This window comes from Salarias fasciatus, chromosome 12 (genome assembly GCF_902148845.1).
Source record: "Salarias fasciatus chromosome 12, fSalaFa1.1, whole genome shotgun sequence".
Lineage (NCBI taxonomy): Eukaryota > Metazoa > Chordata > Actinopteri > Blenniiformes > Blenniidae > Salarias > Salarias fasciatus.
Window position 1 is genome coordinate 18,536,915 of NC_043756.1, and position 24,724 is coordinate 18,561,638.

Genomic DNA, 24,724 nt, shown 5'->3' on the forward strand with positions numbered 1-24,724 from the left:
CTTGTCTCCTGTCAAAAATGAATGCATTAGACGAGTATGAGCAAATGAGCAGTGTGGGTTCATTTAATTCTGAAGAAATTTAAGAAAAGAGAAAACAATCACCTGTTTTTCGGCTTTATAACACTGAAATGTTGACACTTTTCTGAGATATTGAGTTTGTTTAATGACTTCTGTCAATGCTTCTGTACCAAATCGCTCTCATCATGACGGCTGTCGTCCCATATCATCTATCTCTCTGTCATATTAATTCATAACCTGCATCGGCAAACATGCACATTCGCACACACACACGCACAATCCCCCTCTCGTACCTCCAGCCTGTGTGATATTTCGGGCAGATGTGTTATCCCAGGCTCCTTGTAAATGAATTCCCGTTCATCCAGGTCACCGAACTTGGCCCCATAAAATCCAACTCGGAAGTACGTTCCGAACATTCTCTTCGGTCCCTGAGGGGAAACAACGTGAATATATATTAGACTTTAAATCAGTCTGGCACCTGAGATCTTTCCTCCTCATTCCATTATTATGCTCTAGGTTCTGAAGAACAAATATAACTGTTTTTTTTTTAAATACTTTCTCACTATTATCTTCCTTTTATATTTACTTATAAATAAGCAGTACCCTCTGAATGATGTTATCAAAGGCTCTCTGAAGTTTGTCATGAGTGGACGCCAGTTTCCTGAAATCTCGACGTGCCTCCAGGATTGGTATGATGATCTTGTAGACCTCGTTCACTGCCTCATAGAGACCACCCTGAGGAGAGAGTCAGCCACCGGTGTTGGTTACAAGCATGACCATATATGAGGAAAACACTAGAATTCAACACAAGCGATGGAAATCCAAAAGATTGAACAGAATAGCAAACATTTGCATTTCAGCACTAGAAAGCACATATAGTACAGATTTAGCAAACAATCTTATTTTATTAAGATAAGATTTGCATTAATTTGCAATTTTTACACTAGATGTTGTGTCACAAGCTCAGCGGGTAAAGCCCTGGCTGCAAGCTTGCTCCTCTAACCTTTACACTCATGTTATACGCAAATATAAGAAATATGAGTTCAGCTTTGTTGTCTCACGTTGCTGAAGAGCTCGGCGGCCTGTTCCAGCAAGCCCACCAGGCCGTTCTCGGTGAAGTAGCGTCCGGAGCACACCCCGTCCTCATCTGGGGACAGGATGTCATCCGACACCGCCGACTCCTCCAGCACATTGGAGGAGATGTTCTGAGGAAAGAAATCAGCCGGCCAATCAATCACCCAGCCCTCCTAATCGAATAATCAATCAATCACATGGCCTAAAGGAAGATGTCCGACAGTGGGAAATGGAACTAATTTGATGAGCGTCCGATCGATAGCTCCCTGACTGTTGCAGGTTGGAGTGCTCCGTGCCAGAGCAGCATGGAGGTCCTGTGTGTGACACGGCTCGTCGATAGGACCGCGATCTTTGGCACTGTTAGAACTGCTTGTTTTTTTCACTCAGGGACACAGACTGTTTGCGTGGTCCCAGCAGAGCACATTTGCCTTTTTTCCTCCTCCTCATCCTCAAAGGCAGCGTGTAAAGAACAGATATCAGGGGACCGCATTTATATGCTCGACGCTATGAGTGTACAGCTCCCCCCTCTGGACACACACAACCAAATATGGAAATAATCCTCGGGGAAATGAGTGCTTTTGGTGTGTTGTGCTGAGGATGGTTTGCATCCATTCAACAAAACAACCAAGAGCCATAACAAACAAATCAGAGCTGCTTCCTTTATGCGGCCATAGCTGTTGTTCTTTACTTGGCTTCTGTCGTGAAATGTGTTAAATACTGGTTTCGGGCAATTTCTTGCTGTGTAACTACACATGTGGTGTCTACCTGGAAGGTGACGCTGCCAATAGGCAAGTACTTGTGATCCTCCAGCATGCTGAGGTACTCGGCCACCAGGGCAGCGGCGTGCACCAGACACATGGCCGACTCAGTGTAGCACTTCCTGTCGTTGTGCTTCTCAGCCATGTTCTGCAGCCAGGTCAGCCGGAGGTCAGGAGACGTCTGGTAGCCCTTTGCTATCCTGGAGACACAGGAGGAGGAAGGACTTCTTTAATCTCCCAAGTTTGTAATCAGCTAGTAGTCTAATTAAGATCAAAATCTCTTTCGACTTGGATCAGAAAGCTGGAAAACAAAAGCAAGACTGTCAGAGTGCATGAACAGCTGCATTAAGGTCAACACATTATAACGGGCACTTTGAAGAAAAGCTACACAAAAAATGGAAAAACTACAAATAAATGGGCTCTATGTCAATGATAAAAGGAATCAATTCATATTCCTTCTCAAACTAAAGTACTAGCCTGACTTTAATTACAGTAAAGAGAAATATTAGGAACAACACAAGGCGGCATAAAATATGAAACACCTCGTCTGTTTGTGAAACGACTGAGTAATTACAAACTAACTAAGGTACGGTGATAAATCTAAAACAGTCCTGACAGAGTTTCCTGAAAAGCTGGCGAGTCACCAAACGATACATACAAATAAATTCAAGCATGTGGAAACCAAACGCCTCCTGAATTGATGAGCGACGAGTGTTTGAGAGCAGGGCGGTAAATGTCTGGGTGGAGAGGTAAACGTGTAAAAGCTAACAGGCTTTTTTTTCTCTCTCTCTCTCTCTGTTTAGCTGTCAGGTGACCGCAACCAAAGCCCGAACAGAGCAGAAATCCAGTGTGGTAAATGATACATGTAGGTGACATTGAAGCATGTAGAGGTGGAGTGCCTAAATCAACAACAGCACATGTATGCTCTCCTTGTCTGTGTTTCCCCTTCGTGTTCTCTCTCTCTCTCTCTCTCTCTCTCTCTCTCGCTCGCTCCCACACACACTTGTACACACATACCGTTTGCATTTGCATATACACAAAGCCAGATCAGAAGACTAAACTGCTACCACATGGTTACCATAGTGAGAGCAGCAAATAGAGGCAAAACAGGCCAGACCACAGAGAAATAGGAACCAGCAGTGAAACGTAGGAAGAAGCCGCAAAGTGATGAGAGAGAGAGAGAGAGAGAGAGAGAAAGAGAGGAAGGTAGAGAGTGAGACGCTAAAGACAGAGACAGTTAGTTTTTATTTCTTCAATTCAGCAGATGCTTTGAGTTTTCTGACCTGTACATGAGGTCCATGAGCATCTCGGGATCTTCTTGAAACTCCCTCATCTTCACCGTGTCAGACAAAATGCTGTTGAGGTTTCTTAGGAGTTCGTCCACCTGAAACGGCAGACACACACACACACGCACACACAACGAGGAAGGCTTAAAGTAACGACAAAAGCAGATCAGCGGTGTGCAGTAAGTTTCTGGTCAGATTATCTCATACCTGCGAGGGCAGCTGAGTGCTCTGCATCTCCGTGTCCTCCTCTGCGTAGGCCAGGATGGTGCGAAGGGAGCGCCGCAGGTATTCCTCCTGAAAATCCGAGGACTTGCCCACCAGCGAGGCCAGAGACATGGTGACCTGCATCTTCACTCTGGAGAAGTTCTGGAGGAAGTTGAATACGTGGTGAACATTTCTGACACATGCGAGAACTAAACCCTTTTTTGAAAATTCAAATGTTCGTTTTGCTTGTCACGGAGGAATAATGTAACGCAGCTCGTCTTATTTTTTTTCCCCATGTAATTATCTTGTCTTGAAAAACACTCTGCCGAATCAATTTGAAAATGTATTTTTTTCTTTCTAGTGTCAGCAGCAGCATGTGACAAACAAAAGCTTTTTTATCATGAAAACTATGGCTACTTCTACTTCCAAGAAAAAGACATGCATTTTTTTTTTTTTTTTAAGAAAGTACATGTACGTCTCAAAGAAAAATAATATGATTGAAGAAACAATCGCTTCTTCTGTTACTTTTTTAACACATGAACTGAGAGGCTATTTTTATTTCGTTCTTCCGATCATTACAGCTTCGAAAAACCTACTGTCATACAGTGCATTTTGATTTTCATTAAATAACAGCCTAAGATCACACAGTAAAGTAGGACAAGCTTTAAATATTTCACTTCATGCGTAATAAATCATGCTCACTTTTAATTAAAGCACCAGCAATAATCAAATATTTTAATTATTATTTTTAATCTTCACCTTCCAGCCCCTTGCTGAGATGACTTATTTACCCGTAATTTTGCATTCATCGTGCATTTTGAAGCCATTTTCTTGCGCCACACTCATTTCTGTTATTTATCTGACAGCACAGAAAGTGAGAAAGCCCCATGAAATATGTTATTATGCACTCAAAATGTGAGTGAGCAACACTGCTGAGTGTAAATGCATGTAATATAAAAACAATCATGTTCGGCTGTTTCTCTTCGTGCATCTTTTTTTGTCCCGCGTCCCCTCCCTTTCCGTGTCTCTCCATCCTTCAAACTACCTGTCCAGGAAAGCAGGTCTGACAAACAGCCCTCCATCTTCTGCAGAGACGGCCGTGTGTGTGTATGTGTGTGTGTGTGTGTGTGTGTGTGTGTGTAAAAGGAGAAAGTGCCCGTGTATGTGTGAAGCCCCATCTATCTCCAGCATGACCAGCTAAGCGGGAAATGATCTCCCATTAGCTGAGACATAATCACCCATGGATCATCTCTACGGCCCCATTCTGTTCAACTGAGCATGGAGCCAGAGCCTAACCACCCATCACTGCCCTCTAACTCAGAGCGTGTGTGTGTGTGTGTGTGTGTGTGTGTGTGTGTGTGTGTGTGCGCGCTAAATGATAGCTTAAGTCAACAGATAACCTTTTTCGTCTTTCTTTATCTTTTTATTCCTGACCTGCCTCCTAACCCCCCCCCACCCCCCGCTCCATATTTACACCCTTTAACAAAGGTTTGCACCACATGCATCTGTGTTTAGTGATTTGTTCCTTTTGGGAGGAAAATACGGTCAGTGTTTTCTCTCTTCGCGCCACAGTCTGAAAATAAACTGGAAGTGGAAAAGTGTGTGCGACAGACGGAGAGCAAGACGAGGGCGGATGGAGGGATGAAAACATAAACAAAGGAAGAGGTAGCAAGTTAAGTTCTGTATGAATGAGTCACTCGGCTGCTACGCTAATTCAGATCACAGTTCCCTCTGTATACACCGTATAAACAAACATACGCCGGGACACGGAGGGGGGGGAAATACTCTATAAACTGCAGACACTACATGTGTGTATGTGTGAGTGTGTTCCACACGCTGGTGTCTGACTTTCATTAAAGCGTACAGGCTGTAAACACAGGAAATATCGACTGCAACAGCAGTTATCGAACCAGCTCCGTAAATGAAAGGAGATACTCCATCCTATGCCTCCCTTCCTTCAGATCTGTCTTTTCTCAGGCTGATCCTTTTCATTTCCCTCCATCGCTGCTTCACCTCGGTTAAAAACACCACTCTATCTCCATCCTGATTTTCTTCTTTCCGGCCCTTTCACATTTCCTCTCTCTCCCCCTGAACTTGAGGCACAAATACTTAAGACATTCACACACATGTATGCACTGAAACTCTCACACGTAGATGCGTGCACGCACACACACACACACACACGCACAGAGGGTGCCTGTCATTAGTTAAAGAGGGGCAGGAGCACGGGGAGGCAGACAGTGACATATCTCTGTGCTCTCTACTTAGAGACACATCCTTCAGCAGAAACTTTCTGCAGCAGGCTCAAAATAGACATGGAAAAGACATTAAGGCTGAGCAGGAGAGGAAGAGTAAAGAAGAGAGGATAAGATCTGTGCACCTCCCTGCTTCTGTACGAGAAGACGTATTATGAGCAATTCTGAACTTTTATGTGCACTTAAATTAAATTTAATCTGATATGAGAGCAATTTCTTCTGCAAGCTTAGATGTTAGATAAGACTTGATATGCCGGAGAGGCGCAACATGCCAAACCGATGTGCTTCTACAGATGTGTGCAGTGAAACACATAAATAAGCTCCTCTATTGCATGTGTTTCCATTTTTAGCGTGTGTGTGTGTGTGTGTGTGTGTGTGTGTGTGTGTGTGTTTGCTTACACTGGCATTACTGTAGCTGTATCTCATGATGAGATAGAGGGTGGCACAGGCCTGGCTCCTGTTGTCATCAACAGGACTGCTGCAGTACTGAAGGACCTTCTGGCACAGGTCAGCGCACTGCTCCGCCTCCTCCTCGAACAACAGGTCTCCAAACTGCAAGCAGCACCGATAGGCAAGGCGGTAAACATGCATGTGTGTACACACACACACACACACGCAACATTTCTAAATATAATAATTCTGGCTTGTATCAGCAGGTTGTTGTCACCCACACAAACAAGAGAGATTTGATTTAGAAACCAACACTGGTCAAGTAAACGCACAGACATACACACTTCCTGCCTGAATTTTCAGAAGGAATAGAACGCACGCACACACACACAAAGATACACAGACACAGACACACACACACACGTGGGTGTGCCAAATGAAACTACCTTGACGACAAGGGCTCGGAGCGTGCTGAAGGTGTGAGTGAGGAAAGTGGTGCTCTGATTGCAGGTGAGGGAGTGGAGCAACACCTTCAATACCCCGCCAACCACGCTGTCCTTACAGTCAGCCATCGGCACGGCCTTTACATGAGAAAGAAAATATATTAAGTCCTGTGACACCCAAAAAAAAAAAAACATCACAAAGCTACCGGACTGCCTAATTACAGACTAGAGTAGTAATTAATGCTTATGTAGACAATATCTCATGAAGAGACTGTGTTTCACAGAGATGTGGTGATAGTATTAATACTCCGGTCTCCATAAAATTCATGCTCTGGGGTAATGGCAAAGTACTGAGAGACACTGTGAAAACTGATGTTTGCACATTTTGTCTCCTGTGCGTCTAAAGGAAGCTGAGTCCAGTTAATTTCAATACCCAATCAGGATCTTTATTAGTTTATCAATTATGCAAAAGCATAAACAGATTTTCACTGAGCTTGCTAATGAAAGGTAATAACGTGTTGACTTTTAGTTCCCGCTGCTCCCAAAACAAAATACTATAGAAACTTAACAAGGTAGAGCAAAATAATATAAAGTAAAATAGCAGTCTGTTTTCACTGGTCAGAATAACAGTGCATTTTCTGACCTGTACAATGGTCTCCAACAGGTCGAGCACTATGAGGTTGGTCTCTGTGGCGAGGTTGCCACTAATCAGAGCCTCCTGGTCCAACTCTGCTTTAGTCCTGGTGAGAAGTGACAGATTGTATTATTAAACAGACACCCTGCAAGTATGAGAATTCACGGAAAAAAAGCACAAGACAGGGAAAAATAGAAATAGAACTGAGAAGCAGGTGCAGAGGAACAACGTACTTGTCCTGTCTGTCATTAGTTTGCCTCCACTGTGTGAGATCCTTCCTCCAGCGCAGGTTTTCTCTCTGACCAATCGTTCGATCCATCCCTGTCAGGAGTTCAAAAGCATCACTTCACAGATCCAGACAAAACTATGATGCACATTCACCAGAATACAGATAAGAAACTATAGGATCTTACTGGAAAACTTTGCAATGCAACAAGTGAATAAGATAACCAGCATGATGAATTTGGGATTTTAGAAAAGGCACATTTTTACTGCACTCTTCAAGTGAGCTCAAGTTAGAATTCTGCACATCAACTATGCAAAATCACCAAAGAGCCCTGACACCAAGTGTGTAACCCAAAAATTGGCTCTTAGCATGTCTTGCTGACCGTACATTTGGAGAGAACTGATAAGATTTTGAAACTCGGAGAGCTCACTAGTCTCAGAGGTAGCTCATGTGCAAAACTTTAAAAAATGCTGCCGATTTAAAAGTGACAGAAAAGCAATTGCAAGCCATATTCGTTAAAGTGCCAGGGAATGCATTACCTCCAACTCGTTTCATCATTTCCCCACGGGCACCCATTCCTCTCAGCAGGGCCTCTTCCAGCTGCAGCTTGGCTTGCTGAGACTTCTGTAAGGCCTGGGTGCTCACTTTGTCACTGCTCTGCTTACCCTGGAAACGCGTGTGCAGACATTATCACTAAACCCAAAACGGAAATGACCACACTGCATTGACAGTCGTCGTGAGTATTTATCTGGAAAATAAATGAAAATGAAGGACAAAACTGACCCGGTACTCAAAGCAGGACACACAGATGGTGAGGAGCTCCAGCAGCTTGTTGAGCTGTGACGGAGGCATGTCTACAGTCCAGCGCTGGATCAGGCTCCTGTCGGCGTTCTTCATCACCCACAGGAAACACACCAGCAGGTGGCGACTGGTGTCGGCCGGCAGCGTGGCTATGGATTTACCATGCTGGGAACAGGACAGCAGAGAAACAGATACGTAAACCTTGTGTAGGAAGTTCCTTTTTTTTTAATCTGTAGACCTCAAACGGAGAAGCTACCAATCAAAAAACAAATCGGTGACACAACAATCCTCTTTAACAGGATATCTGCTGGCAGATGAAGCAGCGTCAACACTGAATGATGCTCGTGGGGACTGAATGCTCGTCTGAGAGCTACTGTAGCTCCAACGGCTGCAGAAGTCATTGCTGGTCATGATGGAAAGATGTTACTATCCACAATGCATCAGTTTGTTGCAGCTGGTGAGCGAGCAGCAAGGAACTCCATGAAACATTACAAAATTGGCAGTTGGTCTTAATGTTATGGCCGATCGAGGGAGAGAAAAGAATAGTCTGTGTCCTCGCTTTTAGTGAATGTCACAACACAATGGTGCATACCTGAGCAGAGAGCTAATTAATTTTCATAAGTGCTGAGCCTCACTAAAAATGCATCCATAATGCTGCCGGCGCTCTCCCCGCTGAGTTACACAGTGTGTCTTAACAAGTGTATCAAACAACCCAAGAGTGCCCCATCCACCATCCACAAGCTTTTCTAAGACACATATAGGGTTGGCTCAATCCTTTCTCCATGGCTTTCGTGAAGCATGGGTCTCTTCCTCATTCTAACAGGCGTTAAATCTACTGCAGATTAATTTACCTTCATCCCTGTGATGATGAATCGCCACTATAGACGGCTACTGCAGCTTCATTGTGCGACAGCTTTGATAAATGTAGCCATTAACCTCCCGGTGCTCTAGGTGTCCCACCTAGAACCCGGTTTCCAGGTCTCTTTTCCACCGCAGGACTGAGTGATGCTCACCAGAACCAACCACGGGTATTTGCAGTGTGTGATAGAAAAACATGACAAGTTTGTTTGAAGGCATGAAAAAGTACATTTGTTGCTATGAGTAAAAAGAAAAGAAAACACAGTTTTGAAGGCAAGCTCTCTGCAAATAAGGAACGAGTGCTGTGTTTGGATTTGTGATGGATACCAGACCGAGAGCTAGTCGTGTGAAAATCACTTTTTCCACAACAGAATTTCTTGTAGCAACATACAAGGAACTGATTCATCTCTTGGCGCGAACCCCGGAAAGAGGAAGAGAATGGCAGCGTTCAGTTGAGGTGCCTGCGTTGTTGCTGTAGCTATACTTGATGGATGTGTTTGTCAGGGAGGACGGCCCCGTTCACTTATGATGGCAATGCCTGCCCATAAACCATCTCCCGCAGGTGTGTGTGTGTGTGTGTGTGTGTGTGTGTGTGTGTGATTTTTCAGGATGGATGAAGTGTGTGTGTGGCTCTGACAGCTAATCAATCTGCCTCTGCGAAGCTCACCTGTTTAGGAAGCAGAATACTTACAGATACAATTGCTCTCTCTCTCACACACATACACACACAAACACAAATACAAACACCTCTGAACTTTTACAAATGATGAAAAGCTAACTTTAAGATAATTCACCAATTGTTATCAGAGATTAAAAAAAAAATTAAAAACACGGCCAAATTTTTACCATGGATGCCATGGAAACGAGAACATTCCGTCCCAGCGTGTTGAAGGGGTTCCCGGCGATCGCCATGGCAACAGACTGATTGATAGGCGGGACATTTTCAAGGTCATCCTCAGGTCCGCCCGTCTTGTTTTTCCCACAGCGCGTGTCAGAAACTACGGGAGAAACATGAGATTGAAATTTGTTGAACTGAGGAAGTGAAGACTGGAGCGTCCTAAGATCAACACACCGGCCTGAACAGTGACGCTACTGTGTCTTAACCATAGATTTATATACCAAAGGATACTTTAAAAAAGTACAAGTTTTAGGCAATTTCATTGACTTTTGACAATCTGTCATACTTTTATCAATTATCACGAGTGCATTTTATGGGTTAGCAAATTGAAAAAACAAGCTGGCATGAACTCTATGACTCCATGTAGATGCTGTTATTTGTTCCGTCCTGCTGGTGCCTTGGGCCGTGGAGATAGAAGTTCGCGATCTGCAGCTTCTGCCTCCCTCAGATTAGAACATGTTAGTCTGCTGTTCACTTGAGGGTTGTTCTCGCTCCTGCAAGTTTCTGACTTCACTTCCCTATAACCCAAACTGGTTGAGGTAGATCTCCACTTCTGTGTCTCTGTCTATTAGGGGATTCTTCCTGGGGCAGGTTACCACTGTGGGTTCCTCGGAAAGGACATTAATCTACAACTGCTCCCTCAGACTTTGCACTGCAGAAGCCCAGTGCTCTGAGCATGTGTACTTAACGGTTACTATGGATGGGACGAGTTGAAATACAGAGACGTAACTGCCCCTTGGGGAAAGAAAGGAAATCTGATAGACACCTATTAACGATTTTTCTTTTGTGAAATTGCTCAATTGTTATTTTCTGTTTTTTTATTTTAATCTAAAGTGGCATGACATTGCTGCTAGAAGTGGTGCAATGTAAATAAAAGTGGATTTTATTGAATGAAATCGAGTGTCGTTACCTGTGAAATCCAGGTAGTTGGTGGAGTCTATTATAATGCCCACCAGGGGGAGGTAGAGAGCTGCCACCTTGGCTCTGACATCAGTTTTAATACAGCGATGGTCAAGATCATGAGAGCACAGCAGGCTAAAGATGGCATTGATGGCCTTTCTCTGGACTTTTCCCCTGTAAACACAGACACGTTTTCAATGCGTCACAATTTACAAGAACACACTTCAAAAAAAGTTCACGATTTCTTTTCAGTTTGACACATGGTATAGTAGTAATGTTTACAAAAACAAACAAAAAATAGATTTTTTTTTTAGTATACTTTTTGTTATAACAGAGTAATATTGAGGAAGATATAACGGCGAGAAAATGTCATACCCCTCCGACTCCATGTCGAGCGCAGCGCTGAGCTCTGTGAGAAGCAGACCGGTGAGGTAGTGCTGCTGCTTGAATTCTGGAGAAAGCTCAAACAGAGCCAAGATCCTCTGCTGCTCCTGAAAGCTACATGAACCAGAACTCTGGACACAGAGAGACGAGATGACAGAGTGAAAAACTCAATGAGAGGAATGGAATCAGGGCTAAAATTAAGGCATATTTTAAGATAAAAACCAATCAAATTTGATAAGCTTCACTAAAGACACACGTTAGATTTTATTCATATTTGTTATATTTGAAATTAACAAGACAAGTTCCTGTAAATTGCTTTGTAGGAGCCCAAATACCCAATCCTTTATATTGTTAAATGTATGATTTCCATACAATGGGATCAATTCTAAACTGGAATTTGTAATTTGTTATCACCGACTAGTTACCTCGACTTACTGAATTACAAACACAGAAGTGTGACTGAAGTGTGCAGACCTGTGAGGAGATGGATGGGCAGGGGGAGGCGGGCGCAGACGCAGGGCTGCTGAAGAACAGGCTCAGGTTGAGGTAGTGCTCATGACTGCACAGGATTCGCAGAAACTCCAGACGCATGCTGATCAGCGTTGGCATTGCAACGCCTTTAGCCGACATCTGAAAGAGAAAGACATCGCCCGGATCCAATTAAAACACGCTGGCCTGCATAAACATTTAGGTATCCACGCTGACCGATGCGTTATCAGTGGTATTCTACCTGGTTACAGTAGTTTTTCACCAGCTGGAAGACAAATCCTCGATCCATGAGAGACATCAGGTCATAGAGAAAGAAGGCCAGGCTGATGTTGACTTTCTCTGCTTGCTCTAGCTCCTAAAACAACAGTCAACAAACAGCAATCAGCGTGTTGTACCGAGGGGATCTGGCCGAGCATCTCGCTGTGCAAGCTGAGCTTTGATACCACAGAGGCAAATACAATTAGCACTTCCAACTCCCTGTTGTTTGGAGGACATTGCCAATGTGTGTATTCAGTCTGCAGCTGCTTTCACCCAACCAAGGAGAACAGGAAGTACGCAAATACTTGGTTGAGATCACATATAAGATGCAAAGGAGGGGATTATGTATATATTTATGAATAGTGTACACTGGAACTCATAGGTCAACTCTAATATTCACCAAAACTCACAAGGTGATTATTCTTTTTTAGTTTTATTTTCAATCAGTACTCAATCAAGGATCACCGCTTCCATTTTTATTTTTTTTTACCTTTTGTTGTTTGACGAGGATGGTCCCAATCTCAGCTGTAACCACGGAGACAATGGTGGTGATGTCGTCTTTAAATCGGTCAGAGAAACGACTTCTTCGGGGGACGTTGTGCTTGTCCAGCTGAGACACGTGCTGAGCCATGCTTTTCACCTGTTCAATGCAGCACGTAAGAATCATGACTGACGAAAGGTTGATAGAATGAGCGGTGTAACAAAAACACACACATTGCATGCTACTGCAAATTGGATCAAATTAAAAAATATGCTTTTTTATTAATTACAGTGAGTGATCTGTAGAGAACAGCAGAATCTGCAAAAACAGAGTGTAATCTGTCAAGTGATGCATAGATTTGACCCTTTGTCCACTAAGAAATGATAGTACTCTTCAACAATCATTCATCTTTCAAAGGTAAGTAACAGCAAGGTCAAACATTTCACATTTATCATTAGCATCTTGGACAGCCCTTATTTTTTTTCTCACAGCTGTCAAAGAACTGTCACTGCAAATCTGAAAAGAAATTACACTGACCAGCAGCTCAAAGAAGAACCAGGCATATTTATATGCATTTTCTCTGCAGACTCCTGTACTGACGACCATCTGGAGAGCCAGCTCCTCATGAAACTGCTGCAAGAAAAAAAAAAAAAAAAAAAAAAGGAGGAGGTTAGGCAGTTTTTGGATGTAGCTCTTCAATAATTCTGCCCTGGAATTATTAAAGTGTTCAGAATATGAACTGGAAGAGTTCACAGAATAAAGAATAGTGTGGATCCAGCAGTACTCAGTGTGACACTCCCACCTGGTGGCTGCCTGAGAGAAGTGAATTCTCAAAGTGAGAGTAACATGAACATGACTGACAGTTTTTGAAAAAAAAAGGAAACAATATGTACAGAAATAGAACTATAAACATGTGTTTACATGTCCAGTGTGTTTGTAACCTATACTCTATTTTTAACCTATAAATAGCACAGTTTCCCAAGTGTATTAAGGTATGTCAGAAGAAACAATGAGCAATTTCTTTCAATTATTAACTGGCATGAAGGATGGAAACATTGCAGAAAAATTTGCAATAGATACATTTAGTTCAGTAAATCTCAAAAACATAAAAGTTAAAAATTTAAATACAATAACAACTTAAAAAGAACATTAAAAGGCTAAACTCAGAAGCTAAACTGACTTATGGTTCATTGGATGACATTCCGTGCTTCAGTCCCATCTCATTGCGTATCGAGAGACCATAATTCTTATTTTTTAATTCTGCGAACCTTCAAAACTTGAACCATAAACACAGAACTAAAGGATTACATTGATTAAGGAGTGCATCTACAATTCAAGGGTCTAGATATGGGCAGACTAACACAGAAGTCATAGAAAAATTGTAAATTATTCATCAGAAAGATTCAACAGAATATGACAGAAGTGGATCATCATATCTCCAAATGACAACGCCAGCATGTTTATTCATTTGAATGAAGACAAGAAGATCAAAGAGACAACACAGGAAGACGTTGGCATCTTTTAACTTGATTCAAGTGAAAGTCAGAGAAAAATGAGAGTGAGCACCTTCCTGTTGGAGGGCCGGGTGTTCCCTGTGGGGCTCTGGTGGGAGTTCGTGTCCACATAGGTGGACATGCGGCTGCCGGGGTTGTTGTGGCCCTAGAGACAGAAACACAGGTTCCGTCACATTTATTGTGATGGATGCATTCATTAGAGTGGGTGTCCAGTGTCCTATTACAAAACCTAATGTACTGTGCCGATGAATAGCAAATGGCCCTGTTGTGTGTGTGAGCAAGCCTGCTGGAGTATTTACATACTGCACAGTGTGGGTTTAGCCAAATACATAAATGCATATCTGAGCCTGGTGAAAGATGCACTTTCAGGGGAAAAGAATCTGGCAGACTTTGAGAATCAAACATTAACCTTTAACCTCACACTTTTTTGGAAACAAATCAAGGCTTTGAAAGATGAGCGTGTAATTCTAGGAGAACTTAGAAAGCCTGAGACAGGCTCACCAGTACCTTGGCAGCGAGGATGTTCCTGACTTCGGCGTCTTCAGCAGAGGTCGAGGGCGCGGGGATGTCGGGATTGCTGCTGCTCCGGACCCGGGACTGGAGGAGCATGTTACCCACTGTTGCAGCTGTGGCTCGACCCATGGTGCTGTAACGGCCTTCTGCTGAGGTGACCGCGGCCCCCGCAGCTGAACGCATGATCACAAACACACAACGGAGCACGTGCATACACTGAAGTCAACAGAGCACAGGCAATCAGGAAGAAACGGCAAACATGAGATAAAGAGTCACAAGCGAGCGGCACCTGCACTCTGCACGTCTCGAGGGGGATCAGGCAGACGAAACACCCAGTAGAGGTAGGTCGCCAGAAGGCTGTTCCGACCCTGCTGATCTCTGACCAGCTCCTGGCTGCTGTGGAGACTGTTGACGATGGAGACCACGGACTCAAACGCTATCTGGGCTAAATTCGCTGCGGAACAAGAACCACAGATTAGCCACACTGATGCAAAAATTAAGTGAAAAAAATAAACTCAAATGAGTAAAGAAGTGACGCTAAACTGGTAAAATGACTATAAATCAATGACATAATTACTTAGGCTTGAAAGCTGCATTACATTGAACTAAATGATATAAACTGCATAGAATGATCCAGACAGTTTCTCTTTGTAGCGATGCAGATCAGCACCTCTCCTGTTGGGGGAAATGAACCCACTGCAGAAAAAAAGAGTTCAGGTTCCTTGAAGCCTTAATGAAGAGTGACGGGAGGCGGGATTGTGAAATGGGCCGTTAATTCGGATCGGTTGTTGTACTGGACTGTTGTGTTGACGTGGGAGTTCAGCTGTAAAGCACAGCTCTCCATTTAAAAGCTGATTTACAACCCGACCCTCGCCTTTGGTCTTGAACTTTGTGGACTGAGATCGCAAAGACAATCGACTGAAATGAGTTGTATCCGCAGGGCGGCAGGACTTTTTGCAACAGAGTGAGGAAGTCAATAAAACTGGAGAGATTTAAAGCAGAGCTACTACTCCTCTGCATTAAGAGGGACCAGTCGAGGTCTGGCCATCTGATTAGGACGCCCTCTAATTGCCTCCCAATCTTACACATTAAAAAAAATGTTTTCACTTTGAGTGCAGCGGCTCACCGGTCTGGCCGGCGATGACCATGGGCTGCATGATGAGGGTGAAGAGCTTGTCCAGCACCCGGTACAGGAACAGGACCAGAGGCTCCAGACTGGAGGAGGACAGGGATATGATGCTGAGCTTCAGCTCGTGCTCCAGCTTGTTCTCAGGAATCTTCTCCTCCCTGACCCGCACGGGGAAGGTGGCGCCGCCCTCCAGCGCGTGGCAGAGGGTGAAGAAGCGCTGCAGGTGGTTGTCCTGGCACGTATGAGAAATGGTTAGCTACAGTTCCTCGCTCGCATCAGAGGCAGAGAAAGAAAAAAAAAAAACAGGAAACAAAGCAGTAAAGACAGAGATGGAAAGAAAAATAAATCTTCTGAGACACGGTTCATGTAGTGCTGCAGGGGGAGTGTGTGTGTGTGTGTAAGTGTGTGTGTGTGCAGAACAGTCACTGCGTTGCACGGTCTTACTTGTGTGTGCACAGATGACACAGCCTGGACCTCCAAGTTGAAAAGTCCTTTGTGACTTTCCATCCACTTGACTGGAGGGACCTGCTGAGGAAGTTTCTACAACAAACAGAGAAAAGCCATGAGCGTCTTTCTGTCTAGTTTGAGAACTGGATTGCGTCTTTGTATGGAAAAAAAACAATCTCTAATTTTTTTTATCGATGCATAAAAATGAAGAAGCTGTTACTACCTCAGGTGTGTGCAGAGAATAGTTGAGCGGGAGTCGCTCCAGGACGATAGGGAGACAGAACTGACCAGTCTGCAGCCGGTCACTGTTCAGTATGGGCAGCCACTGAGTCGGAGGAAAAAAGTAAATCCACCATATTAGTTCAGCAGTGGTCAGTTATTGTTTTGGCTTCAGTACCAAGATTAAAATACGCATTTGTTTTGTGTGATGAAGAAGTCTCACAGAGTATCCGATGAGCGTCTCACAGCTGGCGCTCTGGTTCTGTTTCTGCTGACAGCTGATGTGGTAGAAAGTGAACAGCAGGTGATGTCTGTCTGTCAGACGGGCGGGGAGAACCAGCTTCACTTCCTCGTAGAAGTCTGGAGACCTGTGAGGAGACGGGGGATGAAATGCGCGTGAGGTTAAGAAGTTAGGTGCTATGTTTGAAGGATTAACAGAAATTGTATTAATAAAGTGATCGTTTCTGGAGATACACTCACTACTTATGAAACACAGAAGATATATTTCTACAAACAGCTAGAAGCAACAAACGCAATTTCAAAGTATTGCTCCATGATATCTTCTTACAAAGAATCTAATATAAAACACATGAAAACTCTATTAATGAAGCTTGGTTTTAGTTTTTTAGATCAATAATAGCAAAATGCTGAGGCTTCCCACATAATAGCGTTTGTAAAGTGATGTCCACACCAGAGTTAAACGCCAACACATCGATGTGTGCACAGGTTTGCTTTTTGAACAGCGATCAGGATTGTAGACAAGAGAAAAAACACTTGCGCTGGCTTGTTTCACCGTTCTCTCTATTCATGTGACAAGCCATCAAATGTAACAAAAGGTACAGCATGATAAAGAAAACTTACTTGTTATGGTAGGTAACAGGCGTGCAGACTTCGTGTAAAAATTCAGGGCCGCTTGATTTCCCAAAGATGACCTGAAAGCAGACACGGTAATCAAAAATAAACGCTTTACATTTGCATAATAAATGTACATCTGTGTAGAATTGATTCTGTCTGAGATCCTCGTCAGCCGAACTGACGACCATAAACCGCAGCACGCACAGGTAAAGAGCAGCTGGGATCCTCGCCGCTCATGAACTGGATTTTGATGGTGATGTTTCTTGCTGACGTCAGTCTGTTGACGAAGTTGAGCCTCTGGGGATAGACGTATATCAGGTTCCTACACAGATAAAGAACGGCAGAAAGAGTCAGAGTAGACGTCGAACTCTGTGCTTTCTGTGTGGAGTTTGCATGTTCTCCATGTGCATTTGAGGCTAACTGATGACTTTAAAAACTCCCTGTTGGCTTGAATGTGTTCGCGTGTGTGACTGTCTCTGTGTTTGACTGAAGAGCTGTCCAGTGTGGGCAGTGCGTTCCTCCAATGTCAGCCGACATCACCTCCAAAGTTGGGTGAAACAGTCGTCCTGCATGTTTGAAGTCTCTCTCGGAACTTCAAAACACCTTCATCTAATGTTTACATCGTCATCAGGCTTGTAAAAAAAGCCCAGTAATGAGCGCCTTATTGCAATTAGGAGTGTTGGAACTGGGAGAGATCTAAAACATGCAGGATGTTGGCCCTCAGGGCCTGGAGCTCAGTAGGTGTGGACGAGAATCCTGATGGACGGAAACCAAAGCTGTTCTTCTGTGCGACACTAGATGGCACTATCCATGCAACAACATCTGAATCATGTCAGCTGTGAGTCTACAGAAGTGTCAAAACAGTCAAGCGTTTGTTGTGGGGTTAAATAAAACACTGTCATCAGTTTGAAACATGAAATGCAAAAAACAAAACAAAAACAAAAAAAATACCGCACATTCCGCTAAACACTTCTGAGGAAACATCTTGAGTAATTGCCATGCAGAGGACTTGTTCACACATGTTTTGCTAATAACAAAACCCTCTGAGAGTGTTGAGTAGAACTAAACCACAGCCTATGAATGCAGAGCCATTAGTGGCAAACTATGGAGATATTTTTTGGGCCGTATGGATAAAAATAGCCAAACATACAGTACTGTCAAAAGGAGCAATGCTACAAAGTAGTGTTAGCTCGGGAGTTCCGAGTACACTGTACCTGTTTTTGTTGCCCCCGGGCCTTTCAGGGAGCAAACAAACCTGTTCATACCTTAAGCCCTGAGTGATCTGTTTTTGAAACCCTTGTTTGAGAAAGGACAAGTTTTGCTTCTAAAAAAATGAAAAAAATAAGTAGAACACAAAGAAAAACCTGTTATTATATGTGATTGAAAAAGCAGTGCATGGTGTAAATGTGACATCTTCTGCAATCAAACCCACCTGTAAATGTTGTGAGGAACATAAACCTCATTGGAGGGGAACTCGAGCACTTCTTTAATGGGCCGAATGTTTTTCTCAGCAACAGGTATGAGAGGGATGAGCTCGGTGGACAGACACCCCATAGGTGTGTCGTGAACTGGAGACATGTCGAGTTTTATGCAACCTGGAAGAAGGGGCATGATTCATTGTAAGCACAATTTGTAATTTAGAGATTAGACTGAGGCTTTAATATGTTGATGATAAACAACGCAGATTGAAGAGTTAAAAGAGTTTGGCCAGAAGTGTAATAAAATGATGTACAGTAAAAAGTAATATTTCGCTGGATCCATAGGAAGCATCTCTCAGTTTCACCAAGTTGTGGAGCTCTTGGTTGGGACGTATTGAGAAAATACCTGGTATTGTCTTGATTCTTCTTTGGGGAGTTTTCTTGATATCAGCCAGGTACTTCAGCAAGTCCTCATCACTCAGCCGATCTCCCTCCTGACAAGACACATTTTTTTATAAAAACTTTTTAACGGCCGAGCCTCGGCCGCATTTTCCACAGTCACGGCTGCATAACTAGAACCTGATGGAATGCGTAACATTGCATTTTTGATGAAAAACGAGACAAGGCCAGACTGGAACCGCCCGTCTGTTTTACCGACTCTCTTTCTCAAGGAGAACGTTTATGATGTTACTCGTCGGCCTCTTTTTTTGCGTGGGAAGCGGCCTAACCTGTTTAAAGATGGTGGCGATAGTGATGGTGGCAGGTTTGAAGGAAGAAATGTTGAAAAAATGTTCATCGATGGTGCTGTAACGTTCAGAGTTCCTCCTGGGAAGCTGCATTCTGCGGTCAATGCTGCTGGATTTCCCTGAAATAAAAGGTTTTAGTTTTAATGGGTCAAATAACGCATTCGGTTGAAGACCGTCTATGACAAAATCTTCATGAGGTTAATCAGGATTTCCTGGCACACACCTCCTTTGAGGCTATCCGAGTCTGTGACGTCTAGCGCAGCAGTAGAGATGACCTCCATGACGTTTATGGCTGCCCAGGCGAAAGGCATACGGTAACGGCCCAACCTGTGGCAGAAAGCCTCGGCCTGAGCCCGCAGCTTATCGAGCTTGTCCTTGTTCTGGAAAAAGAAAGTGTGAAAACAAAGAAAAGATTTCAAGCATTGGTTTCCTTTACCTTGAGAACACAAGGCAGGACAAAAAAACAGCTCAGTGTGCAGAATATCTCTGATTTGACCAAAGAAAACAGCAATGCTCGGTCACATTACCTTCGCTGAGTCGCTTTCTCTGAGATTTACGTAGGGGTCGGCGCAGTCACTGATTTCTCCCTGCTGGAGGACCTTGTCAATCTGAAAGACAAACAGGAAGTGCAACACCTTATCTGAAAAGCAGAGTATGCTTAAGCCTCCAGAAAATCCTATTTTGGTGAATACTGGACAGCTCAGCATTTTCATGATGAGTAGAGCAGAAGTGTTGGTGTGAAAATATTACCTTCATGACCAGGAATATGTCAGGGGAAGGGTAGGTGATGGAAAAGATGGCAGATCTGGCCAGGGTGGAATGATCCATATGAGGAGTGTGAGGTTTCAAGAAGTTTTTGAACTGCTCCGAGTTCAAATCACAGTAGAAGTTCTCCGATATCTGGAGGAAGACAGAAATGAAAGTTGACTTTTTTGGGGGGATTTCAGCACATCAATGCAAAAATATCACTCCAGGGTATACATTTTTTCCAAGTTACAATGAAACAGTTGAGAAAGAAAAGAGGTTGTAAATCAAATCCCTTTGGTTCGCTCTCCTGTTCGTCTAAACACACCTCCCTAATGACCTCAGGGTCGGACCGCAGCCATATGTCCTGATCTGGCCCGGCCTGGTGAGCGTCATGTGATCTGATTCAACTGCAAGGCATCAACCGCTCTCCTCATTCTGCTCACCTCACAGGACATTCACCACACCAAAGACCCTGCTCGATATATTAATAAGACAGGAACTCTTATCAGATTGCACACAGGAAAAAAAAAAAAAAAAAAAAAGCAAATCATTCCTCCCTGATGAGCTGTTTTATTGGATTTTGCTCAGGGTTGTGTCAGATAACCAAAGGCCATTGCCCTGCATGGATTGTGTGATGGAAATGACCCCTTTCAGTTTAAAGCAGGGCTTCTTAAAAGGCTGCAGCGGAGGAGTCGACTTCTTGGAATCACAAAAATGATTTTTCAATAATCTAAAGCCGGTTGACCCACGTAACAGTTAATCATCGTCTTCTTTTCAAAAAGAGCAAGCATAAGGGGCAAAGGACAAGCGATGACACAGTAAATTACAATAACATTCACTTACGAAACTTTTAAAGCAACATTCTGCAAGAAAGTGACAAGAGAGACGTGGCGACCATCTTTTACTTCGCTTTTTCTTCCAATGCCATCAAGGTAATGTGCTCGATTCACCACTTTTAAAGGAGAACAACATGTCAGGGATGATGTGATCCTCAGAGACCTCATCGAGAAATCAATCTCAGTGAAACAGTTAGGGGCAGACGTGAGGTCTTTCCAAAAAATATAGCGGAACATAGCAAACTGTTTCTGTGAGCAAGAAGCATCTTATCAACAGCCTGAAACCATGTTGGATTATCTTTTCATTCATTTCATTCAGTGGACGGCAGCCACAGCTGGCCCAACCAGTTCAGTCTGGAAAATTAATCAAACTTCGGTAAAACTTGAGAATATAGACTTTTTTTTTTTTTAAAAGAAAACAATTCCGACACGCTTGCGTGTGTACTCTAAAACCCTCGTCCGTTCGTTGCCATGACTTTGTTGTCATAAGTAGGCCACTTGTTGGGTCAAATCCTGCATCGGCACCTTGGCTGATGCGCCAAACGGAGCTGATTAATAACGGGAGTATCACATGGAATTACATGAACATCTGCTGCAGATTTCGCAGATGTGAAACAACAAGAACCGATGTGAACGAAAACAAACACAGACACAGCAACGAGCGTTTCATCGCGCATTAAAGGCAGACATGTGGGATGCAGGAAAACAGGATGAGGAACAGAGGCGGCGGAAAAGTGAAAGAAACTATGAGGAAAGATTCAGACAGAGGGTAAACGTACAGCGAAAGGAGGAAGAGCTTGGGAATAAATGGGTCAGTGGCTAATGCTTCACAGTTCCGCTATAATCAAATGAAACTGCCCAAAACAAGCCTGACAGCTTCTCTTTCACTAAGACAGAGATAGCCCTCATGGCTCTTTGACAGTGTTCCTCTGTCTCGACTCAATGGAATAAGCAGGAAATTGCATTAACGAACCTTCATCGGGGAACACCTCTCAAATATAATTATCTTAAGAAAAACATATTGTGACAAAACGTCTGCTGCGGCTCCGCTCTTGATGTCTGTCATCAGAAAGAAGCTGAATTAAATCTATTTGACATATATGGATGTAAAATAACTTTGATAGGAAATCTTGCCGCCATGCAGAAGGGTGTGGAGGAAAGGCCTGGTGGCTAAAGCCCCGTCTCATCGGAGAGATCTGTGATAGCTTAATCCTCCCAGCCTCTTCACCCAAAAAAACTCCCCAGCTGTGTAAGTCCGCAGAAAACATGCAAACAGTCATGGGTCAGATCAGCCGCAGCATCAAACACGACAACCCCCCCTCAGCATAAAAATGTGGAAGGATGAGGAGAGGGAAAGCCCTGTAGATTACGCTGATCCCTCACTAGCATGCAAACTGCTGAGAGAAACTACAAGATCTCCCAGAATCCACAGGAAACATATGAAATATAAGAACTATCACAGAACATGTGATTTAGATTAGAAGCATATCATTTATTAAACTGTCAGTAAAGCTTCTGCTCTGTGACAGGCAATGCTGAGAGAGGATCTAGAACAGGATTAGATGAATAAAGCTTTTGGAAGATGAATCATTCTTATTTTAAAGACACTCTTTCTCTTGCTACTTTACCACAAATAAACCATGAACATCTGAAAAGGCAACAAACATGTTTGTTTCTTTCCCAATTCCCTGATACAGACACCTGAGGACAAAATCAGCTCAATGTGTAGAATATTTTTTTTCAGTTTTCAGTGATTGTGCTTCAAAGTTGTCTAGTACAAACTCAAGAAATGTGATATCCCAAAGGTAAACTCTGACTTCGAGCCGTTTGGTAAATGAAACGTTTGTCCTACCTTCTTCTTCTCTTTGAGGTCGTACAAGGCCATGGTGGCAAATATGGGCTCAATGTCTATTTCGAACCTGTGGGGTCAAGAAGAGAAGCAAAAATAGTCATTTAAGTATTTAACAGATTTTAACATCAGCACTTGGATCCTCTGCTATTCCTGTAAAATGCTGTTATAATGAGAAGTAACCAAATGCACTTCAGTGAGTGATGACAGGCTGGAACCGAGGGGAGAAGAATGAGAGCGGCGGCTGCCAAAACCATCGCAGGCAGGGGAAACAGTTCAACTAAAACATTTGGCAGTTGGACGGGACGAACAAGAATGAGAAACTCTGTGAACTGCATGTGTGTGCATGAGAGAAAAATGACAAAATCCCGCAGAGAGAGGGAGAGACGGATTTTCTGGAGAACAACCAGCGCCGCGCAGCACTCCTCCACCCTCGCAAAGCCGCTCGCGTCCGTCACTGCATGCAGACGAGTCTCTTTCGTCATGATCGCACAACAGCGTACTTGTACGGCGACTGCTACGCAAAAGGTCACCTTCATCTTCAAAAACAGGATGGCGCAAGGGGGAGGGGGGTGTTTGAATATTTTACATTTTAACTATTGGCTCCATGTCTAACCTCTAAAGACAAACAGAAAGCAGCTGCAGAAGAAGAAGAAGAACAATTCCTCTTTCTACAACAAAATGAAAATCTATGACATACTTTATGGCCTGGCATCGGACCAGGATACGTTCTCCAGTGTGTTCTTTGGGGCAGTCGGGAATGGGTCGGATTTCCACCGCATCTTCCTGGAAGACGAAAGCAAAAAAAAAGAAAAGAAAAGTAAGTTTAAACAGAAGGCGGAGGATTTCACATGAAAGAAACACATTTGTTTGAACAGTACAAACTATGAATGAATGGGACTCTATTCATAATTCTTTAAAATGCATTGTTAAATAATGGTAAATTAAATATAGCTATGAAATTTGGTGAAATTTATGCAACATTATTAATGAGTAACTGCGGCAGTGCATAATTAAAATTGTTTTTTTGAAAAACCCTTGAATCATGAAATATCAAAAAAAAAAAGAAAAACAACCATTTTAAACATAATCGTAAGTAATCTGTTGGTAAACCTTTACTCGAAAAGATGTTACATTTCTTCAGGAGGCAAGTTATTGATCAGAATTGGATGATGGGGGAAAAAAAAACATGCAGGCATGGGGAGAAAATGCAAATTCCACAGTGAAATTCAGTCCAAAACCTTCTTCTTTGATGTAACTCTTATCACAGCTGGTTATGATTTATCAAATGTATTACTTTCATGTATTTCTGTAATTTTAGAAACATGAAATAACCTCAAAATCTCAGATTACCCAGAAAGGAGAACCAGAGGGAAACATCTGATCTTGAGAAGAGTTCTGAACTTGGTTTATACTTTGGATGGGACAAAATGTGTGCATCTTACACAGTTTTAAAATGTGCGGCAGTTTCAGAATGTTTGACATAGGGCTGGGCGATACATATAGAAATTTTACAATATTAATTGATTTCCTCAAATTATATCACGAAAACTACAATATCATTTAAATTGCTAAAGTTTTTCTTTTGCCTTAAAACTTGAGTTTTAAAAGTGGCTACGTTTCCCTATTCCGGCATGCCTCACCTCATCGAGGGGTGGGTAGAGAGCGAAGAGCTCGGGGTGTCGGTTCCCCTGCCGCGCCTCCTGATTGAAGCGGTCCAGCTCCTCGTGGCTGCTGAAGGCCGTCAGACCCTCCACCCTCTGGTCCGGGGTCAGACCCCGCAAGTCAAAGTCAGAGGAGGTCAGCGTGCGACTGGAGTCATCGCTCAACCCTGCCAGAGTCGGAGACTTAACCTGGGGCAGAAACAGAGGGTGGGGTCGGCGGTGGGGGTGGGGTAGTGCAAAGAGGAAAAGATCAGTGGAGTAAATAGATGAGGAACAGGAACATGCACAGGGTAATATATTCTTTATCAATTGATATTAAAACAAAACTTGTTCAAGTTTCATTTAAAATAGTAGAATTAGACAGAGTCAACTGAAAACGGAAGCGTATTTTTCAATAATAGATGATTAGTCCAATTAATAAACAGCAGCT

General features: G+C 43.3%; 1 protein-coding gene across 4 annotated transcripts in view; it reads right to left on the reverse strand.

The window, feature by feature from the left end:
* The window catches only part of dock8 (dedicator of cytokinesis 8), a 49,329-nt gene that overhangs the window by 8,721 nt on the left and 15,884 nt on the right, over positions 1-24,724 (reverse strand). For 3 of the 4 annotated variants that reach the window (XM_030105748.1, XM_030105751.1, XM_030105750.1), the window contains 37 exons: positions 24,274-24,483; positions 23,331-23,416; positions 22,634-22,700; positions 19,949-20,098; positions 19,726-19,806; positions 19,422-19,578; positions 19,181-19,317; positions 18,859-18,946; positions 18,467-18,629; positions 17,239-17,356; positions 17,041-17,111; positions 16,403-16,547; positions 16,184-16,285; positions 15,958-16,053; positions 15,511-15,745; positions 14,674-14,838; positions 14,379-14,557; positions 13,924-14,016; positions 12,895-12,990; positions 12,367-12,516; positions 11,860-11,973; positions 11,604-11,759; positions 11,121-11,260; positions 10,756-10,919; positions 9,794-9,945; positions 8,072-8,254; positions 7,828-7,954; positions 7,296-7,383; positions 7,072-7,168; positions 6,432-6,566; positions 5,995-6,147; positions 3,344-3,502; positions 3,134-3,234; positions 1,858-2,050; positions 1,080-1,223; positions 622-753; positions 312-446 (listed from right to left, as the gene is read on the reverse strand). In XM_030105748.1, coding sequence (XP_029961608.1) covers positions 312-446; positions 622-753; positions 1,080-1,223; positions 1,858-2,050; positions 3,134-3,234; positions 3,344-3,502; positions 5,995-6,147; positions 6,432-6,566; positions 7,072-7,168; positions 7,296-7,383; positions 7,828-7,954; positions 8,072-8,254; positions 9,794-9,945; positions 10,756-10,919; positions 11,121-11,260; positions 11,604-11,759; positions 11,860-11,973; positions 12,367-12,516; positions 12,895-12,990; positions 13,924-14,016; positions 14,379-14,557; positions 14,674-14,838; positions 15,511-15,745; positions 15,958-16,053; positions 16,184-16,285; positions 16,403-16,547; positions 17,041-17,111; positions 17,239-17,356; positions 18,467-18,629; positions 18,859-18,946; positions 19,181-19,317; positions 19,422-19,578; positions 19,726-19,806; positions 19,949-20,098; positions 22,634-22,700; positions 23,331-23,416; positions 24,274-24,483 — 4,962 coding nt within the window. The remainder of the gene's footprint in view (positions 1-311; positions 447-621; positions 754-1,079; positions 1,224-1,857; positions 2,051-3,133; positions 3,235-3,343; positions 3,503-5,994; positions 6,148-6,431; positions 6,567-7,071; positions 7,169-7,295; positions 7,384-7,827; positions 7,955-8,071; positions 8,255-9,793; positions 9,946-10,755; positions 10,920-11,120; positions 11,261-11,603; positions 11,760-11,859; positions 11,974-12,366; positions 12,517-12,894; positions 12,991-13,923; positions 14,017-14,378; positions 14,558-14,673; positions 14,839-15,510; positions 15,746-15,957; positions 16,054-16,183; positions 16,286-16,402; positions 16,548-17,040; positions 17,112-17,238; positions 17,357-18,466; positions 18,630-18,858; positions 18,947-19,180; positions 19,318-19,421; positions 19,579-19,725; positions 19,807-19,948; positions 20,099-22,633; positions 22,701-23,330; positions 23,417-24,273; positions 24,484-24,724) is intronic. The other variant, XM_030105749.1, reaches the window with a different exon arrangement.